Source organism: Takifugu rubripes, chromosome 3, assembly GCF_901000725.2.
Source record: "Takifugu rubripes chromosome 3, fTakRub1.2, whole genome shotgun sequence".
NCBI classification, from domain to species: domain Eukaryota; kingdom Metazoa; phylum Chordata; class Actinopteri; order Tetraodontiformes; family Tetraodontidae; genus Takifugu; species Takifugu rubripes.
In genome coordinates this window covers 2,829,160-2,848,726 of record NC_042287.1, presented here as the reverse complement: position 1 = coordinate 2,848,726, position 19,567 = coordinate 2,829,160, and the positions used below count along the sequence as shown (strand labels likewise).

The 19,567-nt window shown below is 45.7% G+C and overlaps 2 protein-coding genes across 2 annotated transcripts; both read right to left on the bottom strand.

The window, feature by feature from the left end:
• Positions 1 to 218: 218 nt before the first annotated feature.
• On the bottom strand, positions 219 to 13,782 carry LOC105419917 (uncharacterized). Its single transcript, XM_029833377.1, has 14 exons — positions 13,385 to 13,782; positions 11,148 to 11,174; positions 10,642 to 10,811; positions 10,322 to 10,516; positions 10,039 to 10,214; positions 9,822 to 9,942; positions 9,626 to 9,745; positions 9,340 to 9,426; positions 9,085 to 9,251; positions 7,318 to 8,782; positions 5,813 to 5,998; positions 493 to 636; positions 274 to 357; positions 219 to 224 (listed from the first exon to the last, which is right to left on the bottom strand). Exons 1-14 carry the CDS (start codon positions 13,386 to 13,388, stop codon positions 219 to 221), a joined length of 2,952 nt encoding a protein of 983 aa, XP_029689237.1. The 5' UTR covers positions 13,389 to 13,782.
• A 1,953-nt stretch (positions 13,783 to 15,735) lies between these two features.
• Positions 15,736 to 19,360, bottom strand: LOC115249052 (uncharacterized). Its single transcript, XM_029833264.1, has 2 exons — positions 19,316 to 19,360; positions 15,736 to 19,168 (listed from the first exon to the last, which is right to left on the bottom strand). The coding sequence occupies exons 1-2, from the start codon at positions 19,358 to 19,360 to the stop codon at positions 16,853 to 16,855; spliced, it is 2,361 nt and encodes a 786-aa protein (XP_029689124.1). The 3' UTR covers positions 15,736 to 16,852.
• Positions 19,361 to 19,567: the final 207 nt, after the last annotated feature.

Genomic DNA, 19,567 nt, shown 5'->3' with positions numbered 1-19,567 from the left:
TTATGTAGCATCATTTTGATACTAATACATCACCTACTTTTTATCAGGAACGATATTCAAGATCATTCCCCCCCCGTTTAGATCTGATGTGTTTTCGAAGTGTTCCTCTAATTTTTTGAGCAGTGTATTTATGAAAGCACAAGAAACATAATGCAATAAAGAGCGTTGAGCTGATTAACAGTTTAATGTTCTCCAAACAAATGTAGAACAGCTCACCTCTATCCCTTCAGCAAGAGACACCAAGACAGGGTAAGGCAGGTGTGAAGGAGAGACAGCCTCCACAGCAGCAAGGATGTCAGTGCTGAACCAAACAGGGTTGAGCTCGATGCTGATGTCCTTCGCCACTGGCAAATAAATCTGTAAGAGAAAGAAGAAAAACATGATTGACATATTGCTGACACGCCTGCAAATTTAAAAAAAAAAAAAAATCAGGTTAAACACACAGACAGTGTTAAACTGGAGTAGAGACTTTGCGTGTGTCCTCATCAGTACCTTAGAGTCTGTTGTGACCGTGGTCCAGTCCAAAGGATTGCAGGGATGAGACATGCGAACAGGTCCCGTCACAACGACCTTCTGACTGAACCGTAATGCAGGAGGAGAGGGCCTGTCAAGAACCTGGGGCTTCTGCTCAGGAACCTGGTGGCAACGATCGACAGCAGGTGTGTCAGGATCGGCATTCCCCCGTTGTCACTCTGGTGTGTCCACAAGGGAGAGAAATACAAGGAAAGACACCATTAGAATGTTATTGTCGCAAAAACATTTTCACAATTGGGAAAAAATTCTCAGGGGTGCAGAGGAAAGATCTCTGCAACAGAGAAGTAGGGGATCCCTGAAATGACAAAAGGTCAAAGATCAGAAAGGTGCAATCGAATTGTGTGTATGGACACAAAAGACAAGAAGTGCTTTATACAGCAATGTGAAATATTCTCACCCATCCATGCTGAGACGCAATGGTAGTCCTGTTGGAGCAAGTTCTGCAGGGTGGCGTCAGCACTCAGGTGGGAGGGAAGCCGAAGACAAACACCTGGACACCATCCAATCAGTGATTGAAGACCTCTAGACCTTGGACAATGTGTTTAGCTACAGAGATACCAACCTTGCAGAGATATCGACAGATTAATTACACAAATGTGATCGATTTTCGAATGAGCCAATATTAGCAGCCACGTCAGAATACCAATTATTAGTATTAGCCATTTGGAGTCACATGCAGATCTTAATGGGGACAATGGTTTAGGTTACTTTGCCTCCGCAATTAACAACTTAACCAGCACAATGGTAAAAATGTTAAAATAAAACGCTATTGATGTCAGACGGCGTTAATATCAATCACGGCAGCATTACCAGATATTAGCAACGTGGACCACAAGAACAATGTAACGAAAATAACACAGAAGCGGTCAATTCTTTACACTGAGACACAGAATAGTATGATTGTGAAGCTTTAGGTGGAATTAGTTCATTTAGCGGTTGTGAAAGTAATTGGAACGAGCAGCGCGACGTAAGAGATGCGTACTTATGTGAAGCGCAAGGGTGGGACTGTATCAATTGAAGTGGCGTTGGATTTACGTACCATGGGAAATTCGAAAGCTGCCATTTGAAATAGTGTTCGCCAATATTAGCATCCACGTGCGAATACCGATTATTCTGCCCTCGGCTAAGTGCTTTAGCGTCGGCAGCGAGCTAAATATATGGCATCAGCGACCACTCATGAATCGTTCTTTGGTTTTACTAATCCATTTTATTTTGTAAAACTGTGAGAAAAGAATCACAAAACACAACGTTTAGCTCCGACGCAAGAACACACATTCACACTCAATTCTGTGTGCAGAATAACCGGCCCGAGGTCCCAACACTAGCAATACGCAGCATTTCGAACAACAACTACAACAGTAAAAGACAACATCAACTTACAGATCATGCCCTTGAAAGGTGCAAAGGTAAAAGAGTGACCAGACTCGATCCAGGAGCAACATATCTTTCATATTCTGCGGCACGTTTTCCTCGTGCTTGACGCACTTCCTGTTTTCAACCTACCCCATTAGATGGTAGTGTAACCAGATTAGCTGTAAATTGAAAAGTTAAATCTGTTGGAAAATAAACCTCCAGAAAAGGAATAAAATAAGAACACAAACTGAGGGACAGAATACCGACTATTAGCATTAGCCATTTGGAGTCACATGCAGATCTTAATGGCGACAATGGTTTAGGTTACTTTGCCTCCGCAATTAACAACTTAACCAGCACAATGGTAAAAATGTTAAAATAAAACGCTATTGATGTCAGACGGCGTTAATATTAATCACAGAAGCATTACCAGATATTAGCAACATGGACCACAAGAACAATGTAATGAAAATAACACAGAAGCAGTCAATTCTTTACACTGAGACTGATGAGAATTGTCTTTATCTTGTTAAAACGGGACATCAGAGGGGGTTGATGATCGTATTTGCATGAAGAATGGGAACTTTGATCTGGCCACCTGGGAAAATAATGGAAAAGAAGGACTGTACAAACACTAAATGGGACTGGAAGAAGAGGACGAGGTCATCCCAGTAGGGGATCTGGATTGGATTGCATGAACATTGTGAATTTGCATGTGTGTTACTATAAAAGACTGGGCCAAGGGATAGTTAGGTCGTCAGACTTCGTGCCCTGACAATTAACTCTGTTGTTGCTAGGGTTATGAACTGGCCCGGAGCTCTGTAATATTTGTGTCTCGAATTGGTTCTATTGTTAAATACATTTTGAAATTGGTACTTTTCTTCTCGAAGTCTTCATTCAAAGAACACGCGGATTAGCAGCTACACTTGAAAGGTATTGCGATCCAACAAGACAAAGAATAGTGTGATTGTGAAGCTTTAGCTGGAATTAGTTCATTTAGCAGTTGTGAAAGTAATTCAAGATTCAAGAGTACTTTATTGATTCCTTTAGGGGGTGTCCATCAGGGAAATTAGCATCTCCAAAAAAACGTACTGTTACGATACATGGTGGTAGCGGACCCGAACGCAGCGCCAGGACACAGTGGTGGGGAGGTCAAAGGCTTTATTTACAGGGAAGGGGAGCACACATTAACAGAAACAGTCCTCCTGGACCGCAAGGGGATCGGGAGGCAGCGTCCGCCCGTCCCAGGTCCATCGGCGAGTCCCCAAACCAGACGCAGTCCCCCTGGACTGCCGGGAACTCGGAACACCGGTGAGTCCAACACGCCGCAGTCCTCCTGGACCGGCGAGGACTCGGGAGTCCGGCGCAACACGCTCGCCTCACGAACGTGCCCCGAGACACTGAGGGCAGAGGCAGTCCTCCTAGACTGCAAGGGGAGCAGGAGCGGTCCTCCAGGAGACACGGAACAGGAACAGGAGCGGCCCTCCAGGAAAACCGGGAGCACAGGAATAGGAGCGGCCCTCCAGGGCAACAGGAACACAGGAACAGGAGCCAACACCAAGGAACCCAAACAAGCTCCCACACTAGACCAACAAACATACTCCCTACACGAACAGACACCCCGGCACTGACAGACAGGCACAACCTGCTTAAATAGGCAGCAAGATGTAAATTGCCTACAGGTGCGCCCGCCTGCAGTGCCAGCTGCACCCAATTGTGCTCAACACCACACCCTGCAGGCCAAAGACAGACACAAACCAGAAATCCCAACACGTACAGCACTGTACAAAAGTACCCACCACCATTACACACCATTAAACCTATTAAAAATAGAATAAAATAAGAAATAAAATAGAATAAATTAAAAATAGAATATAAATATAAAACTATAAAAAATGTAAATAAATGAAGCGATGGATGAATGAACTGAATGAATGGATATCACAGTATTATGTTATTCCAGTGTTGTTCCAGTCCTTCTGTTGGCCCTCCTCCCCCCCAGTGAGGAGTTGAACAGTCTGATGGCTCGGGGGATGAATGAGTTCCCCAGTCTGTTTGTCCTGAATTTGGGGAGGCGCAGCCTCTGGCTGATCAGGCTTCTCTGGCTGTGGATGACAGTGTGCACAGGGTGGCGGACATTGTCCATGATGCTCCGCAGTTTGTCAATAGTTCTCCTCTCTGCCACTGTCGCCAGAGGTTTCAGCTTCATCCCCACCACCGAGCTGGCCCGCCTGATCAGCTTCTCCAGCCTGGAGAGGTCCGCTTTTGTCACACTCCCCCCCCCCCAGCACACCACAGCGTAGGACAGGATGCTGGCGACCACAGACTGGTAGAACATCCAGAGGAGTTTCCTGCAGATGTTGAAGGATCTGAGTCCCCTTAGGAAGTACATCCTGCTCTGGGTCTTCTTGTACAGCTGCCTTGTGTTGCTTATCCAGTCCAGCCTATTGTCCAGCCACAGCCCAAGATATTTGTAGGTCTGCACGCCCTCCACCTCCTCCGTTCCTATCTGAACTGGCCTAGGTCTCGGTCAGTCCCTCCCAAAGTCAATGACCAGTTCTATAGTTTTGGAGGTGTTGAGCTGCAGGCTGTTGTTGTGGCACCAGGCCACAAAGTCCCTCACCAGAAAAGGAATGTATGAGTGTTTGAATCAAGTATTGGAGCTGTTATGTACCCAGCACTAAGAGGTACCATGTTCAAGGACACGAGGAAGTCGTAAAGATAGGAAGAGAAGGAATCGTGAGGTCAGATTGACATAAATCCTGTGTGCACCAAATAAAAGAGGTGAGCGAGCAGCAGACGAACGGAGTTGACAAAGGAAGCTTGAACTGCTGCTCGACTCTCCCTTGCAAGGAACTCCTGTTGTTTGCGTGGTTGATCTGAGTCTGGTGAACAAACAGTGTGGGTGATCAAAACTTCACCCATACACCTGTAGGACAAGGGGCTGGATCGTGTTGAAGGCACTCGAGAAATCCAAAAAGAGGATTCTCGCTGTGCCACTCCCCTTGTCCAGATGCGAGTGGACTCGGTGCAGCAGGTAGATGATGGCGTCTTCTACACCGACCTTGTCCCGGTAGGCGAACTGTAAGGAGTCCTCAGCGTGCTGCACCTGGGGCCTGAGGAGGTTGAGGAAGAGCCGCTCCAGAATCTTCATCAGATGTGAGGTGAGTGCCACCGGCCAGAAGTCGTTCAGCTCACTCGGTCTGTTCTTCTTGGGGACTGGAATGATGCAGGACATCTTCCATAAGGTGGGCACTTTCCCCAGCTCCAGGCTGAGGTTGAAGACCCGTTGTAGCGGCTCCCCAAGTTCAGCAGCGCAGGTCTTGAGGAGCCGGGGACAGACTCTATCCTGGTCAGCTGCTTTTCGGGGCCGGAGCTTCCTCAGTTCTGACCCTCACCTGGTCAGCCGTGAAGCAGGGAGGATGTGGGGATGGTGAGAGCAGGGGAATGGGGGTGGTAGAGGGTGGAAGGGTGGTAGGAGGGAGGTCAGTAGAGAGAGGGGAGGTGGAGGAGGGAGGAGGGGAGGTGGGGTTGGGGGAAGTTGTGGTGGGTGGCGGGTTGGAGGGAGGGGGGGTAGAGGGGAGCTCGGCTGCTGGGGAGGGGTGGAGGGGAGCTGGGCTGCTAAGGTGGGGGGCAGAGGATTGGAGTGGAGTGGGCTGACTGAACCTGTTGAAGAATTGGTTCAGGTCGTTTGCCCTCTCCACTCCTCCCCCTTCCGTGCTGGTCTTGGCTTTGTGACCAGTGATGGTCCTGACACCTTCCCAGACGTCCTGCATGTTGTTATCAGCCAGCTTCTTCTCCACCTTCTTCCTGTAGGTGTTCTTCGACTCCTTCAAGAAACGTTTCACTTCCCTCTGCGCTTCTTTCATCTCCTCCCCTTGACTTCCTGTGTTACCCATGGCTTATTGTTAGGATAACACTGTACAGTCTTGGTGGGGACAACCACATCTACACAGAAATTGAGGTAGTCTGTGAGACGGTCGGTCATCCCATCTATGTCCTCTTTATGTTCCCCCAGCAGTACATCCCAGTCCGTGGTGTTAAAGCAGTCCTTCAGAGCCTCCTCTGCTTCAGGAGTCCATCTCCTGATGGAGCGGTGGAGGCTGCCTGCCTAATTAAAACGAACAACGTGATGACGGCATTAATATCAATCACGGCAGCATTACCAGATATTAGCAACGTGGACTCCAAGAACAATGTAATGCAAATAACACAGAAGCGGTCAATTCTTTACACTGAGACAAAGAATAGTGTGATTGTGAAGCTTTAGCTGGAATTAGTTCATTTAGCATTTGTGAAAGTAATTAAAACGAGCAATGCGATGTGGGACATGCGTACTTATGTAAAGCGCAAGGATGGGACTGTATCAATTGAAGTGGCGGTAGATTAACGTACAATGGGAAATTTGAAAGCTGCCATTTGAAATAGTGTTATTTTCCCAATTAATGTGACACATACACGCAGTCCCTCCCATACCCACAGGCTGTGAGCTGCACCACCCCTCCACCCCACACACAGATTCGCGATCAGGACCACCCGTTTTCAAAAGCTGTTTTGGACTGCTTAACACCGTCCAAATCTATGGAGTCTGAGCATGTTTGAACCACAAGACTTTGAAATATAACCGTGTCAAGTTTCATAATTTTAGCTTACCCGGTGACAGAGAAACGAGTTAACCATGAAGCGTTTGTCAGTTCTGAGGCGTTTTCCCCCGCTCTCTTCTGCATTGAGTTAATAGGAGATTTGAGCGGAACAGTCGGCGTTTTAGCTCGTTTTTTACGGGGCACTGGTTAATTTAACGTCCCCAAACCAACGATTGCGAATTAGTCGAGGATTATATTTTCAAATGATGGTTTTTTTTTGTTTTTTAATCAATCTATGAGCTTTTTTGTGCTGGATTCCACTTTTTGTGCCTAGGAGGCACACCCAATGAATCAACACACTATCACAATCCATATCTTCTTTAATAATACAAACCATAATTCAAGCACGGACAGCACACCCACAAGTCCTTACACTCACACACTATTCAACACAGTTGACTTCCATGCAGCTACAGAATACACTCTTTATATGCCTGCAGACTTTGGCAAACCATTTAGAGACTTTAACCCTAAACACGCGTTTCTTCTTAGGAGGTGATTTGCTGCTGTTTTCAGAAGTTGTGGCATCAGAGTAGTCACAGGAGTCACTACAGGAGACACCCTCTGATGAATAGCTGTCAGCTTCAGAGGATGCACCATCAGAAGTTCCATTACTGGAGACTGATTCTTCCTCACATAATGAGGTATCATTTTCAACTGAGGTATCTGCACAAGAAGTATCACTAATAGAATCCTCAGAGGACTCTTGTTGCGAGGACTCTATGTATTCCACTGGGCTCTCCGTGGATTTAGTGTCACAGATTTCCTTCTGTGTGGACTCACTCACTTCTTCCACTTGGGACTCTGTATGTTTGGCCTTATTGGCCTCCCCTTCAGTTGACTTACTGTTAAGAGAAAGGCACAGAAGCTCCTCTGAGAAATTGATGTCTTTTTCTGATAAGTTCCCAATGACTTCCTTCTGTGAGGACTCACTCTCTTCTTCTACTTGGGACTCTGTATGTTTGTCCTTATTGGCCTTCCCTTCAGTTGACTTACTGTTAAGAGAAAGGCACAGAAGCTCCTCTGGGAAATTGATGTCTTTTTCTGGTAAGGTCCCGATGATTTCTTTTTGTGAGGGCTCACAGTCTATTTCCTCTAGAGATTGTGTGAATTGTCCTTTCAAGGACATGATGGCTTCTGCCTCAGAAGTCTCACTGGTTTCTGCCTCAGAGGACTCGCTGCATTCTGCCTTGAACACTTTTCCCATAAAGGATTTGATGTCTCCTTCTTTGGTGGGCTCTGTATGTTTGACCTTATTGGCCTCCCCTTCAGTTGACTTACTGTTAAGAGCAAGGCACAGAAGCTCCTCTAAGAAATTAATGTCTTTTTCTGGTAAGTTCCAAATGACTTCCTTCTGTGAGGACTCACTCTCTTCTTCTACTTGGGACTCTGTATGTTTGGCCTTATCGGCCTCCCCTTCAGTTGACTTACTGTTAAGAGAAAGGCACAGAAGCTCCTCTGGGAAATTGATGTCTTTTTCTGGTAAGGTCCCGATGATTTCTTTTTGTGAGGGCTCACAGTCTATTTCCTCTAGAGATTGTGTGAATTGTCCTTTCAAGGACATGATGGCTTCTGCCTCAGAAGTCTCACTGGTTTCTGCCTCAGAGGACTCGCTGCATTCTGCCTTGAGCACTTTTGCCATAAAGGATTTGATGTCTCCTTTGGTGGGCTCTGTATGTTTGACCTTATTGGCCTCCCCTTCAGTTGACTTACTGAGAGCAAGGCACAGAAGCTCCTCTGAGAAACTAATGTCTTTTTCTGGTAAGTTCCCAATGACTTGCTTCTGTGAGGACTCACTCTCTTCTTCTACTTGGGACTCTGTATGTTTGTCCTTATTGGCCTTCCCTTCAGTTGACTTACTGTTAAGAGAAAGGCACAGAAGCTCCTCTGGGAAATTGATGTCTTTTTCTGGTAAGGTCCCGATGATTTCTTTTTGTGAGGGCTCACAGTCTATTTCCTCTAGAGATTGTGTGAATTGTCCTTTCAAGGACATGATGGCTTCTGCCTCAGAAGTCTCACTGGTTTCTGCCTCAGAGGACTCGCTGCATTCTGCCTTGAACACTTTTCCCATAAAGGATTTGATGTCTCCTTCTTTGGTGGGCTTCTCTTCCTTCTCCAAAGTCTTTGCCTCTTTCTGAGATGACCTTCTTATTTCTGATTCAAATAAGTTCTTTTCGTTTCTCTTCTCATTTGAATTATCAGCTGAAACCTCTGTGAACGCCAAACTGTTCATTTTTTCACACATTTTCAAGCTGCAAAAAACACAATGTGTAAATTAAAAAGTGTACAATAACAAAATATGCTCCTTGATTTTTGTACAAACATTTGCATGTTATTGGCCCAATTAATTTTTACAAGTTTCAAACTTAATTTTAATGCTAATGATCAGAAGGCTTTAACTGGTACAAATATTACATCTAATTAATGATACACAGTACTCAGGACAATCAGCTATGTAGTGGGAGTTCGCTGTGCTGTGTGGTTTGATATGTCTCTTTAAATGTTTCAAAAACCTATAACCTCAATGATATCAAATAGAAATAATGTCACTCACTAGTCTTTGCTCTCCACTGTTCTCAGGTGCCCCATTGTTATAAAGTCATGCTGCAGGGCTTTCGCAGGAGAGATTCTCAGAAGATCATCAAAGTGGAATAATTTCTTAAGGAGATCATAAAGAGCCCTGCGGTCCTTCATTTCATTTTTGTCATTTGTTGGATTTGCCTGCCATTGGAATTAGTGATTTAATACAAAGATAATCAATCAGGAACAATGAAATTAATTATAACTGGTTAAAAAAAAGAGTGCTTACCGAAAACAATTGTGTTAGAGAATATCTAAAATACTGAGGAACGTCTTTGAAGTTCTTTAAATTAGCTGGACCATATTCAGCTGGTGTCTGAAAGAACAAACCCAACAGTTAGTGAACATACACTTTTCCTGCCCTCCCAGCATTTCAGCAGATAGGAAAAGGATTTGAGATGTTACACCCAAATTCAAATATCCTTGGACACTTGGAAATAGTATGAGTGAGTAATATATTTATGTTTGCAGTGGTGGATAAGATCAGTATTAAAGTGCAGAGAACATGTGCTCACCTTTAATCTCCATGAATAACCAGAATGGTTTGCCACCTTTACAAAATATCTGCTGGTGTACCTCCCAGCATTTAATATGTAGTTTGGGGGCATACCCAGTAGATCTATTATGTGTCTCATCTGTAAACCAAACATTCACATTTGTTAAGAGGACATGCTCTAATCGCCTATAGATATTGTTGTCTAGTATACTTGCGTTTTGATATGATGAGTAATTGTGGATGGTTTGAGGGTTGTATAAAAACAAAAGGATTTGGCCAACTCCCCAAATATCAAGTGGATACGAGAAGGGGAGACCGAGCATAATTTCTGGAGCCCTAAAAACACAAGTCATAATAAAAAAATGTTATATGTAAAAAATTAAAGAAAAAAAGATAACTTAATAATAGTATTATTACTGCAGGACAAATAACCTCAGTCCAGATGCCTGCATGATTGTCCCTGTCCTGGCCTCATGGGTCCGACGTGCCAGTCCAAAGTCGATTAGTTTAATTTTTAATCCTCTTTGGTCCACTAACATGATGTTGTCTGGTTTTAAGTCGGTGTGCAGGATTCCAAGTTTCTTGAGGTCTGATAGAGCCATAAACAGCTGGAAGAAAATTAAAACTTTTTAAAATTAAAACTAAGATGCTCTGTGATCAATTTATGCAAGCTGTAGAATATTATCACAGAAAGGTTTGCTAAATAATAGTTTACCTGCTTTGCAATTGGTCGAATTTTAGACACACACAGTGGTTTGCCTTTTCTTAATTCAAGAGCATCAACGAAGTCCATGCTCAGCATCTCATACACAAGAGAGAGCTGACTGTTGTGTTGAAAATGGTCCAAGAGCTTCACAAAGTGTGCATGATTCACACGAAGACTGGAATGGATGCGTTCCAATATCATTTTCTGTGAAGGATAAACATGACTGATAAAAGACCAAAATATGGGCTAGAGAACAATTGTTTTCAAGGAAGTGGTTATTGCCATTTTCAGAAACAATTATTATTGTTTATTAAATTATTTTTCCTTACTTCTCTTTGGCCACTTTCAAATTCCTTGGAATCCTTGATGAACTTGATCGCCACAGTCGCTTTTGTATTCATGTTTTGGCACCTGGCTACTTGACCAAATGCTCCTTCACCTATAATCTCCTGCACAACAAACCCAGACTTCCTGCTGTGTAGAACATCACCAGCACTGACTGTAAAGAGACAATCACCATGGAGGGAAACCATTCAGTCAACATGAAAACATCAAACACACAATTGAAGCATTATCCGTGTCCTTGTAATAATGGCAAGATGTAGCCGTCCAATCCTGGGATCTACTGTATATACCGAGAACTTATTTACAAATAGCATACAAGTGCTGGAATTGGGACCTGATCTACGATGCCAATAAATCCTACAAAACTTAACGTGTATAGTACAGTACAATATTCCTGTTGGGAAAATCAGCAGTGACGCTGCTGTGCCAACTGTGTCATGTGACCTCCTAAAGACATGTTTTACATTATAAATACAGTTTGAAGTCTTACCTTTATTTATTGTTGATGGCATTATTTCTGAAATGAAAATTCAATTTGGTTAATATGTTGGTAATTGTAACAATTTATTAGTAATGTTGTAATCTTGTCAAGAAAAATGCCATCACAATGGGACAGCTGGAGTACTGCCGTGGCTGGTGTACCACCAAAAAGGGAAGGAGGCAGGACCAAATCTAACACTAGACAATAACTACCACATCAAATTGCCATGCCATCAAAATGTCAGGTTGTTGCATTTACGATCATTTGAACAGGTCAAATTTTGTAAGGGTAAGTTTTCTAAATTACATAAACATTGAGAGCAGTCATGCTAAGATAGCTTGTCAAGCCTCCACTAGCCACCATACTTTTGTTGCCTCACTGTACATGCAAGTTTTTGGTACAGTATTGGGTGTTACCTCAGTCAGATCCAATCTAATGCTATTAAAAAGGTCTGTTCTTGTTGCATTAATAGATTTTAGTACACTTATTTTAATTCAGCAGATCCATATACTTTTCTGTAGATATATATAAAATTATAATGTTTACAGTAACTGACTGAGTTTGATGTAAAGGGTTGCCTTTTATCTTCAAAGTATAAGTGATATTACAGTATTAAAGGATTTTTGCATTAATAGATTTTAAAACACTGTAATTCAGAAGATCCATTTATTTTTGTGTCGATATATATAATTATACTACTTACAGTGACTGACTCAGTTTGATGTGAAGGGTTGCCTTTTATCTTCAAAGTATAAGTAATATTACAGTAATGGGGCATCCCCATCCTAAACAGCTAGTCAAGAAACTACCATCACAACCAAAGCTGAGGCTTGTTCGAGGCAGCAGACGATGGTATCTCCTCTTTGGCCATGTCAAAAAATTTTGTTTCATTTTCCCTCTTTCTGTCATTTCCCTTCTGGGTGTTGGGGGGGGGGGGGGGGGGGGGGGGTCGTGTGGTGGACACATAGGGGTGTATCTCACACCCAGGTGATGCATGGGGTGATGGGCGTGGTTAGCCTTTGATTTGATGCACTGTTCGACACGCCATTTAGTATATTCTGGTGGATGCAGAATAAAGACATCCAAACCATCTGCTCTGTCCGAGTCGTTCCTCATCCTGCCACATTGGTGACCCTGTTTTGAACATGTACGAGGCAGCAGAGATCGTATCTCCTCTTCGGCCATGTCGCCCCAACACACGCAGCCAGCTAGTTTCACCGCGTCCGTGAAGCAGCCTGACTTCTGGCAGAGCGACCCGGCCCCGTGGTTCCAGCATGTCGAAGTGCTGTTCCACCTGCGAGGAGTCACCGAGGAGGACTCCAGATATTATTTGGTGGTCGCGGCTCTGGACCAGCAATCCACTCGCCACGTCATACAGCTGCTGCGGGACCCGCTGCGTGCCGAGGATGTGCCCAAGACTGCGGTGATTACCCCGTTTGGGCTTTTTGAGTTCCTGCGCATGCCCTTTGGCCTGAAGGGGGATGCACAGACCTTACAGACATTACTTCTTTCAGGGGGCCTCAGTTTGTCTCGGAACTCTGGGCATCTATGGCTAGATTATTGGGTACACAGGTTCACCGTACCACCGCGTACCATCCTTAGGCTAACGGGCTATGTGAACGCTTTCACCGTTCACTCAAGGCTGCATTCCGTGCCGCGCTTTCGGATGACAGCTGGGTGGATCGTTTACCTTGGGTGATGCTCGGTTTGCGTTCAACTCCTAAAGAGGATTTGGATGCTTCGCCTGCGGAATTGGTCTTGGGACAACCGCTTCGTGTTCCAGGGGAATTTCTGCCAGAGAGCGGCCTCCTTGTAACTTTCCTGCCAGAAGTTCCTTTTCGGCCGAGTCTACTCTGGCTCCATCCCCCGTGCTCCACTGTTTTACATGGTCGTTTGTACCGATGGACTTGGCAGCGGCTCGCTTTGTTTTCGTACGACATGACGCCCACCGGTCACCCCTTCGCCCTCCGTACGACGGCCCATTCCGGGTGCTCGAGACGGGGGCAAAGAGTTTCGTGCTTGATATGGGAGGTCGGTCGGAGCGGGTCACATTGGATAGGCTGAAGCCTGCGCATTTGCTGGTTGGGCAGGATGTGTTGTCGGCTCAGGTCCCCCCGTCGGGGCCGTTCTCCTTCTAAGGTCCAGAATGTCCCGTCTGATGATCTTTGTTCTAATTTATAGCCCGCTGTGGACTTTAGTGCTTTATAACAGCAGTGCTTTATAACAGCAATGTAAAATATTCTCACCCATCCATGCTGAGACGCAATGGTAGTTCTGTTGGAGCAGGTTCTGCAGGGTGGCGTCAGCACTCAGGCGGGAGGAAAGCCGAAGACAAACACCTGGACACCATCCAATCAATGATTGAAGACCTCTAGACCTTGGACAATGTGTTTAACCATGAATAAAGCTACAGAGAAACTGACCTTGCAGAGATATCGACAGATTAATTACAGAAATGTGAACAATTTTCGAATGAGCCAATATTAGCAGCCACGTGCGAATACCGATTATTACCATTAGCCATTTGGAGTCACATGCAGATCTTAATGGGGACAATGGTTTAGGTTACTTTGCCTCCGCAATTAACAACTTAACCAGCACAATGGTAAACATGTTAAAATAAAACGCTATTGATGTCAAACGGCGTTAATATCAATCACGGCAGCATTACCAGATAATAGTAACGTTAACCACAAGAACAATGGGCCAGATTCACGAAGCGTTCTTACGAACAAATTTGTTCTTAAGTCCCACTTACGAACAGTTGACAAAGATTGTGGCATTCACCAATTTCTTCTTATCCTGGATTTATTCGTAGGTAAGAACAAATCCTACGAACACTCAGGAGTACTCTTGCGCACATTTCAGTGCCGACATGTTGGCATGGTTGTGTTTTCTTCTCTTGTGCAGTTCAATAAAATTCAATATTACAATGATAATTCTGTCATATTTATTTATTTATTTGTTTATTTCCTATTTTTGGTGATTTACGGAGAATTTTAAAATTACGTAAATGTGCCAATGACTTAACATTAATCAACCAAATTGGAAACCATGCCAAAACTGTGTTTTTATTTGATTTTATCTTGATTTATTTTATTAGGGGATCGAGGATATGCCCTGGTTGTTGACACCACTGACCAACCCTCAGACTCCACAGGAGTTTTATTCAATCAGATGCATGCGCGCAGTCGCTCCACCATTGAACGCACCATCGGCATGTTAAAGGGGCGCTGGATGTGTTTGGACACAGAGCCTCAACCCCGTGAGGATGTGCGTCCTGACGCAATGATGGGGCCAGACTGCAGGCACGCGGTTCACGTTCGAGCGCGATTAATTGCCCGTTTGTGAATAAAATGCATTATTGTCACAATCCAAGCACAGCTTTTACACGTTTATTTTTTTTTACATTCTCGTTGATTTCTTTAAGCGTGTTGGCTATAGTCATCAGGGTTGAGGCAATTTTATCAAGCGTGTTAGCCATCCTTTCTTGATTGTTCAACACGGCGTCAGAAATCAGGCGTGGAGAGGCAAGCTTTGGGCATTTCGCTTTGGGCATTTTGCTGCTTTTTGCTCCGTCTACAGGGTCCTGCTGCAGTTCCTTTTATGGGCATTAGTGGGCGGTGACTTATGCTAATCGTATGTTAATTAGACTCACCTGGCACGCGCTTTCAACTTACGAACAGATGGCATTCATCAATCTAAGAACACAGCTGCGAACAATTCTGGGGCTTACGAACGCGTTGATGAATCCGACGTAGGGTTTTCTTAAAAAACTTCTTAAGGACAACTTAAGAAAGAATCTAAGAAGATTCGTAAGAACATATTGGTGAATCGGGCCCAATGTAATGAAAATGACACAGAAGCGGTCAATTCTTTACACTGAGAGACAGAATAGTACGATTGTGAAGCTTTAGCTGGAATTAGTTCATTTAGCAGTTGTGAAAGTAATTAAAACGAGCAATGCGATGTAGGAGATGCGTACTTATGTGAAGCGCAAGGGTGGGACTGTATCAATTGAAGTGGCGGTGGATTCACGTACAATGGGAAATTCGAAAGCTGCCATTTGAAATTGTGTTATTTTCCCAGTTAATGTGACACACACAGGCAGCCCCTCCCATACCCACAGGCTGTGAGCTGCACCACCCCTTCACCCCACACACAGATTCGCGATCAGGACCACCCGTATTCAAAAGCCGTTTTGGACTGCTTAACACCGTCCAAATATATGGAGTCTGAGCATGTTAGAACCACAAGACTTTGAAATATAACTGTGTCAAGTTTCATAATTTTAGCTTACCCGGTGACAGAGAAACAACGAGTTAACCATGAAGCGTTTGTCAGTTCTGAGGCGTTTTCCCCCGCTCTCTTCTGCATTGAGTTAATAGGAGATTTGAGCGGAACAGTCGGCGGTTTAGCTCGTTTTACGGGGCACTGGTTAATTTAACGTCCCCAAACCGACGACTGCGAATTAGTCGAGGTTTATATTTACAAAATGATGGGTTTTTTTGTTTTTTAATCAATCTATGAGCTTTTTTGTGCTGGATTCCACTTTTTGTGCCTAGGAGGCACACCCAATGAATCAACACACTATCACAATCCATATCTTCTTTAATAATACAAACCATAATTCAAGCACGGACAGCACACCCACAAGTCCTTACACTCACACACTATTCAACACAGTTGACTTCCATGCAGCTACAGAATACACTCTTTATATGCCTGCAGACTTTGGCGGCCCTCGACCCGTACGACGTGCAAAACCAAGTGTAGACAAGTGTAGACGAATTGTGGCAAAGTCAAGTCTTTTGACAGGGATCCGCGAGCATAAAGTGCCTAACTGCTCTTGGCATGTCAAATGTCCCAAATGGTTATAAATATCTGTCAAAATCTTTCAATGAAATGTAAGCCATCAAGCTATTGAGCCATCTGCTGGATGGAAAAATGAATGCAGGGCAAAGCGATGACGGTCTGTGGGTGTAGTAGTATTTGAACACACAAGTGATGTTATTTGTGCAGTCAGAAATTGAAAAGATGGTAAAGAATACCATGCCCGGGCCTGTTGTTGCTTGCTGTAGTTGAGGAATAACATTTGTCATGCAAGAAAAACAGTGATGATGCTGTCATTGGTCCCTTGCAGGTTCCTACATTGTGGTGGCCCAGAAGACTTTGCCAGGTGTCTTGGAAATGGAGGCGTCCTATGTTTGGAAATGAATAAAGCACTGACTGTGATTAAAGAGAGGTGGCCCCACCCAGGTGACACTGAAGAGCAAGAACACTTAATTTCCCAATGAGTGCTACAAAATAAAAATAAAAAAGCTGTTGCCAGCCTTATTTTATTATTTTTTTAATGGCCTCAAGGTCCTGCATGTCTCGGGTGTGGACTGGAAAGTCATCCGGGTGTGAAAGAATACAAATGAGACATGTGCATTGTATTCAAAGAAGCATTTATTGTCAAGTGCAAAGAAGAATTTATTGTCAAGTGCAGTCAATAAAACACTCCAATCTTCTTCGCTTATACCTGGAAATGAGGTCCCAAAAGAATGTCCACAGCCCTTTGAAAGTCTACAAAAGTGTCAAAAGTCTGGCCTTCAAGTCCTGGAGACGATGACTTTTTGCTGTTTGGACAGTAAGTCTTTTTTCTGTATTTGTTGTGGCCTTTAGTTGGTTGACCACACAGTGCACATATGTGCACTTTGAAAGCGGTAGGCTCAGTGCCACTGTGCTCCACCCATCTCCTCTTGTAAAAAGTGGATCGAGCTGGCGACCATTGATGCCGGGGGGGGTTGGGACGGTTTGTGTTTGGAAACAGCGAGAGGGACTGTTGGAAGTGTTGCCTGGATTTGACCGGATGAGCAGACAGGCACAGGCTGTGGGACAAAAGTACCTTTGCGTGGTGTTGTCTGGGATGGTGCGGGTGATGGTGGTTCTGGCTGTGGGGCGGGGGGAGAGGGGGATGTAACTGTGTGACTAAGAGGTGGTAAATAAGGGGCCGCATCTGTGCGACCGTGTCGATATTTAAGTTTCCTGGTCCCCGCCAGAGATGGAGTGACCTCGTAGGTCACCTGAGGTCGACTGGTGTGCGGTCTTTCAAGAGGTAGCTCCAGCGCCGGGGGTTGACTGCACTGCGCGATGCTCTGATGGCGTCGGAGGACAGATAGACCTTGGTCAGTCACATTGGCAGCTGACAAGGCCTCCTGTCGCCTGATAAAGTGCGCAATGGATTTACTGTTTATTTTCAGTAGAGGAATCCCCAGCTTGCTGAGCTCGGCATCATCCACAGTGACTCTCTGTTGGACACGCTGGTATAATCTGGTCAAGAGATGTTTGTGCGGCAGCCCGCCAGCCTTTGCTCTGCAGTGCGGGTGCAGCCACAGCTGTTTGACGAAGCAGTACATCAGCCTGTTCTTCCTGGAGTCCAGCAGGTGGGCAGCCGAATGTCGTTTGCTGAACTTGAGCTTTTGCACCAAAGACGATTCAGCAGGGTCTCCGTTGGTGCGGCCGAAGAGAGCGTTGCCCCAGCGTGCAGAGTACAGGCTGTCAAACTGGTGAATGCTTCGGTCGTGGAGATGGAGCCCGTTCCATGCAGCAATGACCCTCTGCCTTGTAGAGTTGCTGATGGCGAGCTTTCCCTCTTCCAACGCAACGTCCACCAGGAGTCTGCTGAGCTCCTCCACGTGCTCGTACCCCGGGAGATGATTTGGACCGCACACGTCCTCGGCGCAGGGGTCAAAGTCATCGGCGACAGCCTGGTCAGTGAGGTGCAGGTTCCTAGGGAGAGGAGTCAGGCGATCGTCAACGGCATCCGAAATGTATCCCGCGTCACCGTCCGGGGGATCGTCGTCGCGGTAAGCCTCGTCTACCTCCCCCTCGTCCGCTGGGCCCTCGTCCCCCTCGTCCTCATCAGTTTGCAGTGTGTTTGTAGTCTGAGCATAATGTTCAGGAACATTGAAAGTGTCTGTCGATTGGCAAAACAAGTACTCGAGACCGATTCGCTCCCCACCGGGCGGCACAGGAGCCCTGTAGTTGGCATCCTCCACCACCCCAAACAGCTGCTGACACCTCTCATTGAGACGATGCACCAGCGGCGACACGTAGACGAGGTGCTGTCGTCCCTGTTGTCCTCTGACACTGGCAGACTCCCTGTCGGCATTCCAACGTGCAATCCCAGCCAGGAGGTACACTTGAAATGGGACGGCTGCACAGTGGGGTCCTGGAATCATGCTGGGCAGGAAGGAGTGGAAGCCCTCCAGGCTGTTGCTCCCCCTGTCTGTGGCGTAGCGCGGCAGACTCGCACCGTTGCGGGTAACGTGTTTTTTTATGGTGTACATGTTCCGCCCAGGAGGGTCCTGGATGCACTCGAGGTGCTTCTGTTGATTTTGCCAGACGTGATCGATGTCGTCGTTACCCTTGAACAGATGGACCTGGTTGTCGTCCATTCCCGCCGGTCCTTTCAGAGTGTCGATGACCTTCTGGACACGCACAAAGGTTTCCTGGGCCCCAACTGTGATTCTTCTCACATAATGGGACAGGTCCCTTTTGGTGACATGCCTTTCGATCAGCTGGCTATCTGAAAGGGAGTCGGCCCTGTCCGGGAGTCCCGCACGCACCGCCTGCAAGAGGAGCGCCACGTCGTCCTTGTTGTAGGAGAAGACGGCGGCCGACAAAGCGGATTTAAAGAGGGCATACTTGGAATGGTGATCCGTCCGAACAGCCGCGTCAAATCTGTGGATCCAATGGAAGATGTCCAGACGGATCAGCATGCCTCTGGCGACCCACTTGTCAAAGAGCTGCTCCAAAGAGGAGACTCCGAGAGCCCGACAACAGCCGCGGTCCACGTACATCAGTACCGGAGCCGCCTCTCCTGCCCTTTGGTAGCGCTCCATGAGCCCTTCGGCCATCGGCCGCATCTTCTCCAAAGACTCCTCGCAGGTCAGTACGGACATGAGGATCTGACTCCGCTCGTTGCCGACGTTGGTGCACCACTCTGCGGTGCCTTTTCCGTCGCCAGACAACTTCTTGCAGATCTGAAAATGTATACAAACAGTCAAAGACCTGTATTTGGTACCTTGTTGATGCTAACTCTTGATCTAGTAATGGCTGTGCAGATGCAATGCACTTATTTAGTTAGACACAAAGAAATGCCCTGAATTCAGTTGACACACACAAATTACCTTCTTGGTGGAGTCATATTTGAGCACTTTCCCAAACGTTGACATTATCTGTCCTTTTTGTACCTTCTTGCGCGAAAGGCATCTTGTTAAACACAGCGCGTGTGCTTGAACGGTTCCATTTGTTTGAAAAATAACGGGCATAGAATGGACATTTCAGCTTTATTCTGGAGAGGGAACGTGCCAGGGTGTGATTGTAAAGAGTCAAATGTCACCGAGTAAAGCATAACATGGAATTTGGAGAAAATGCATCGC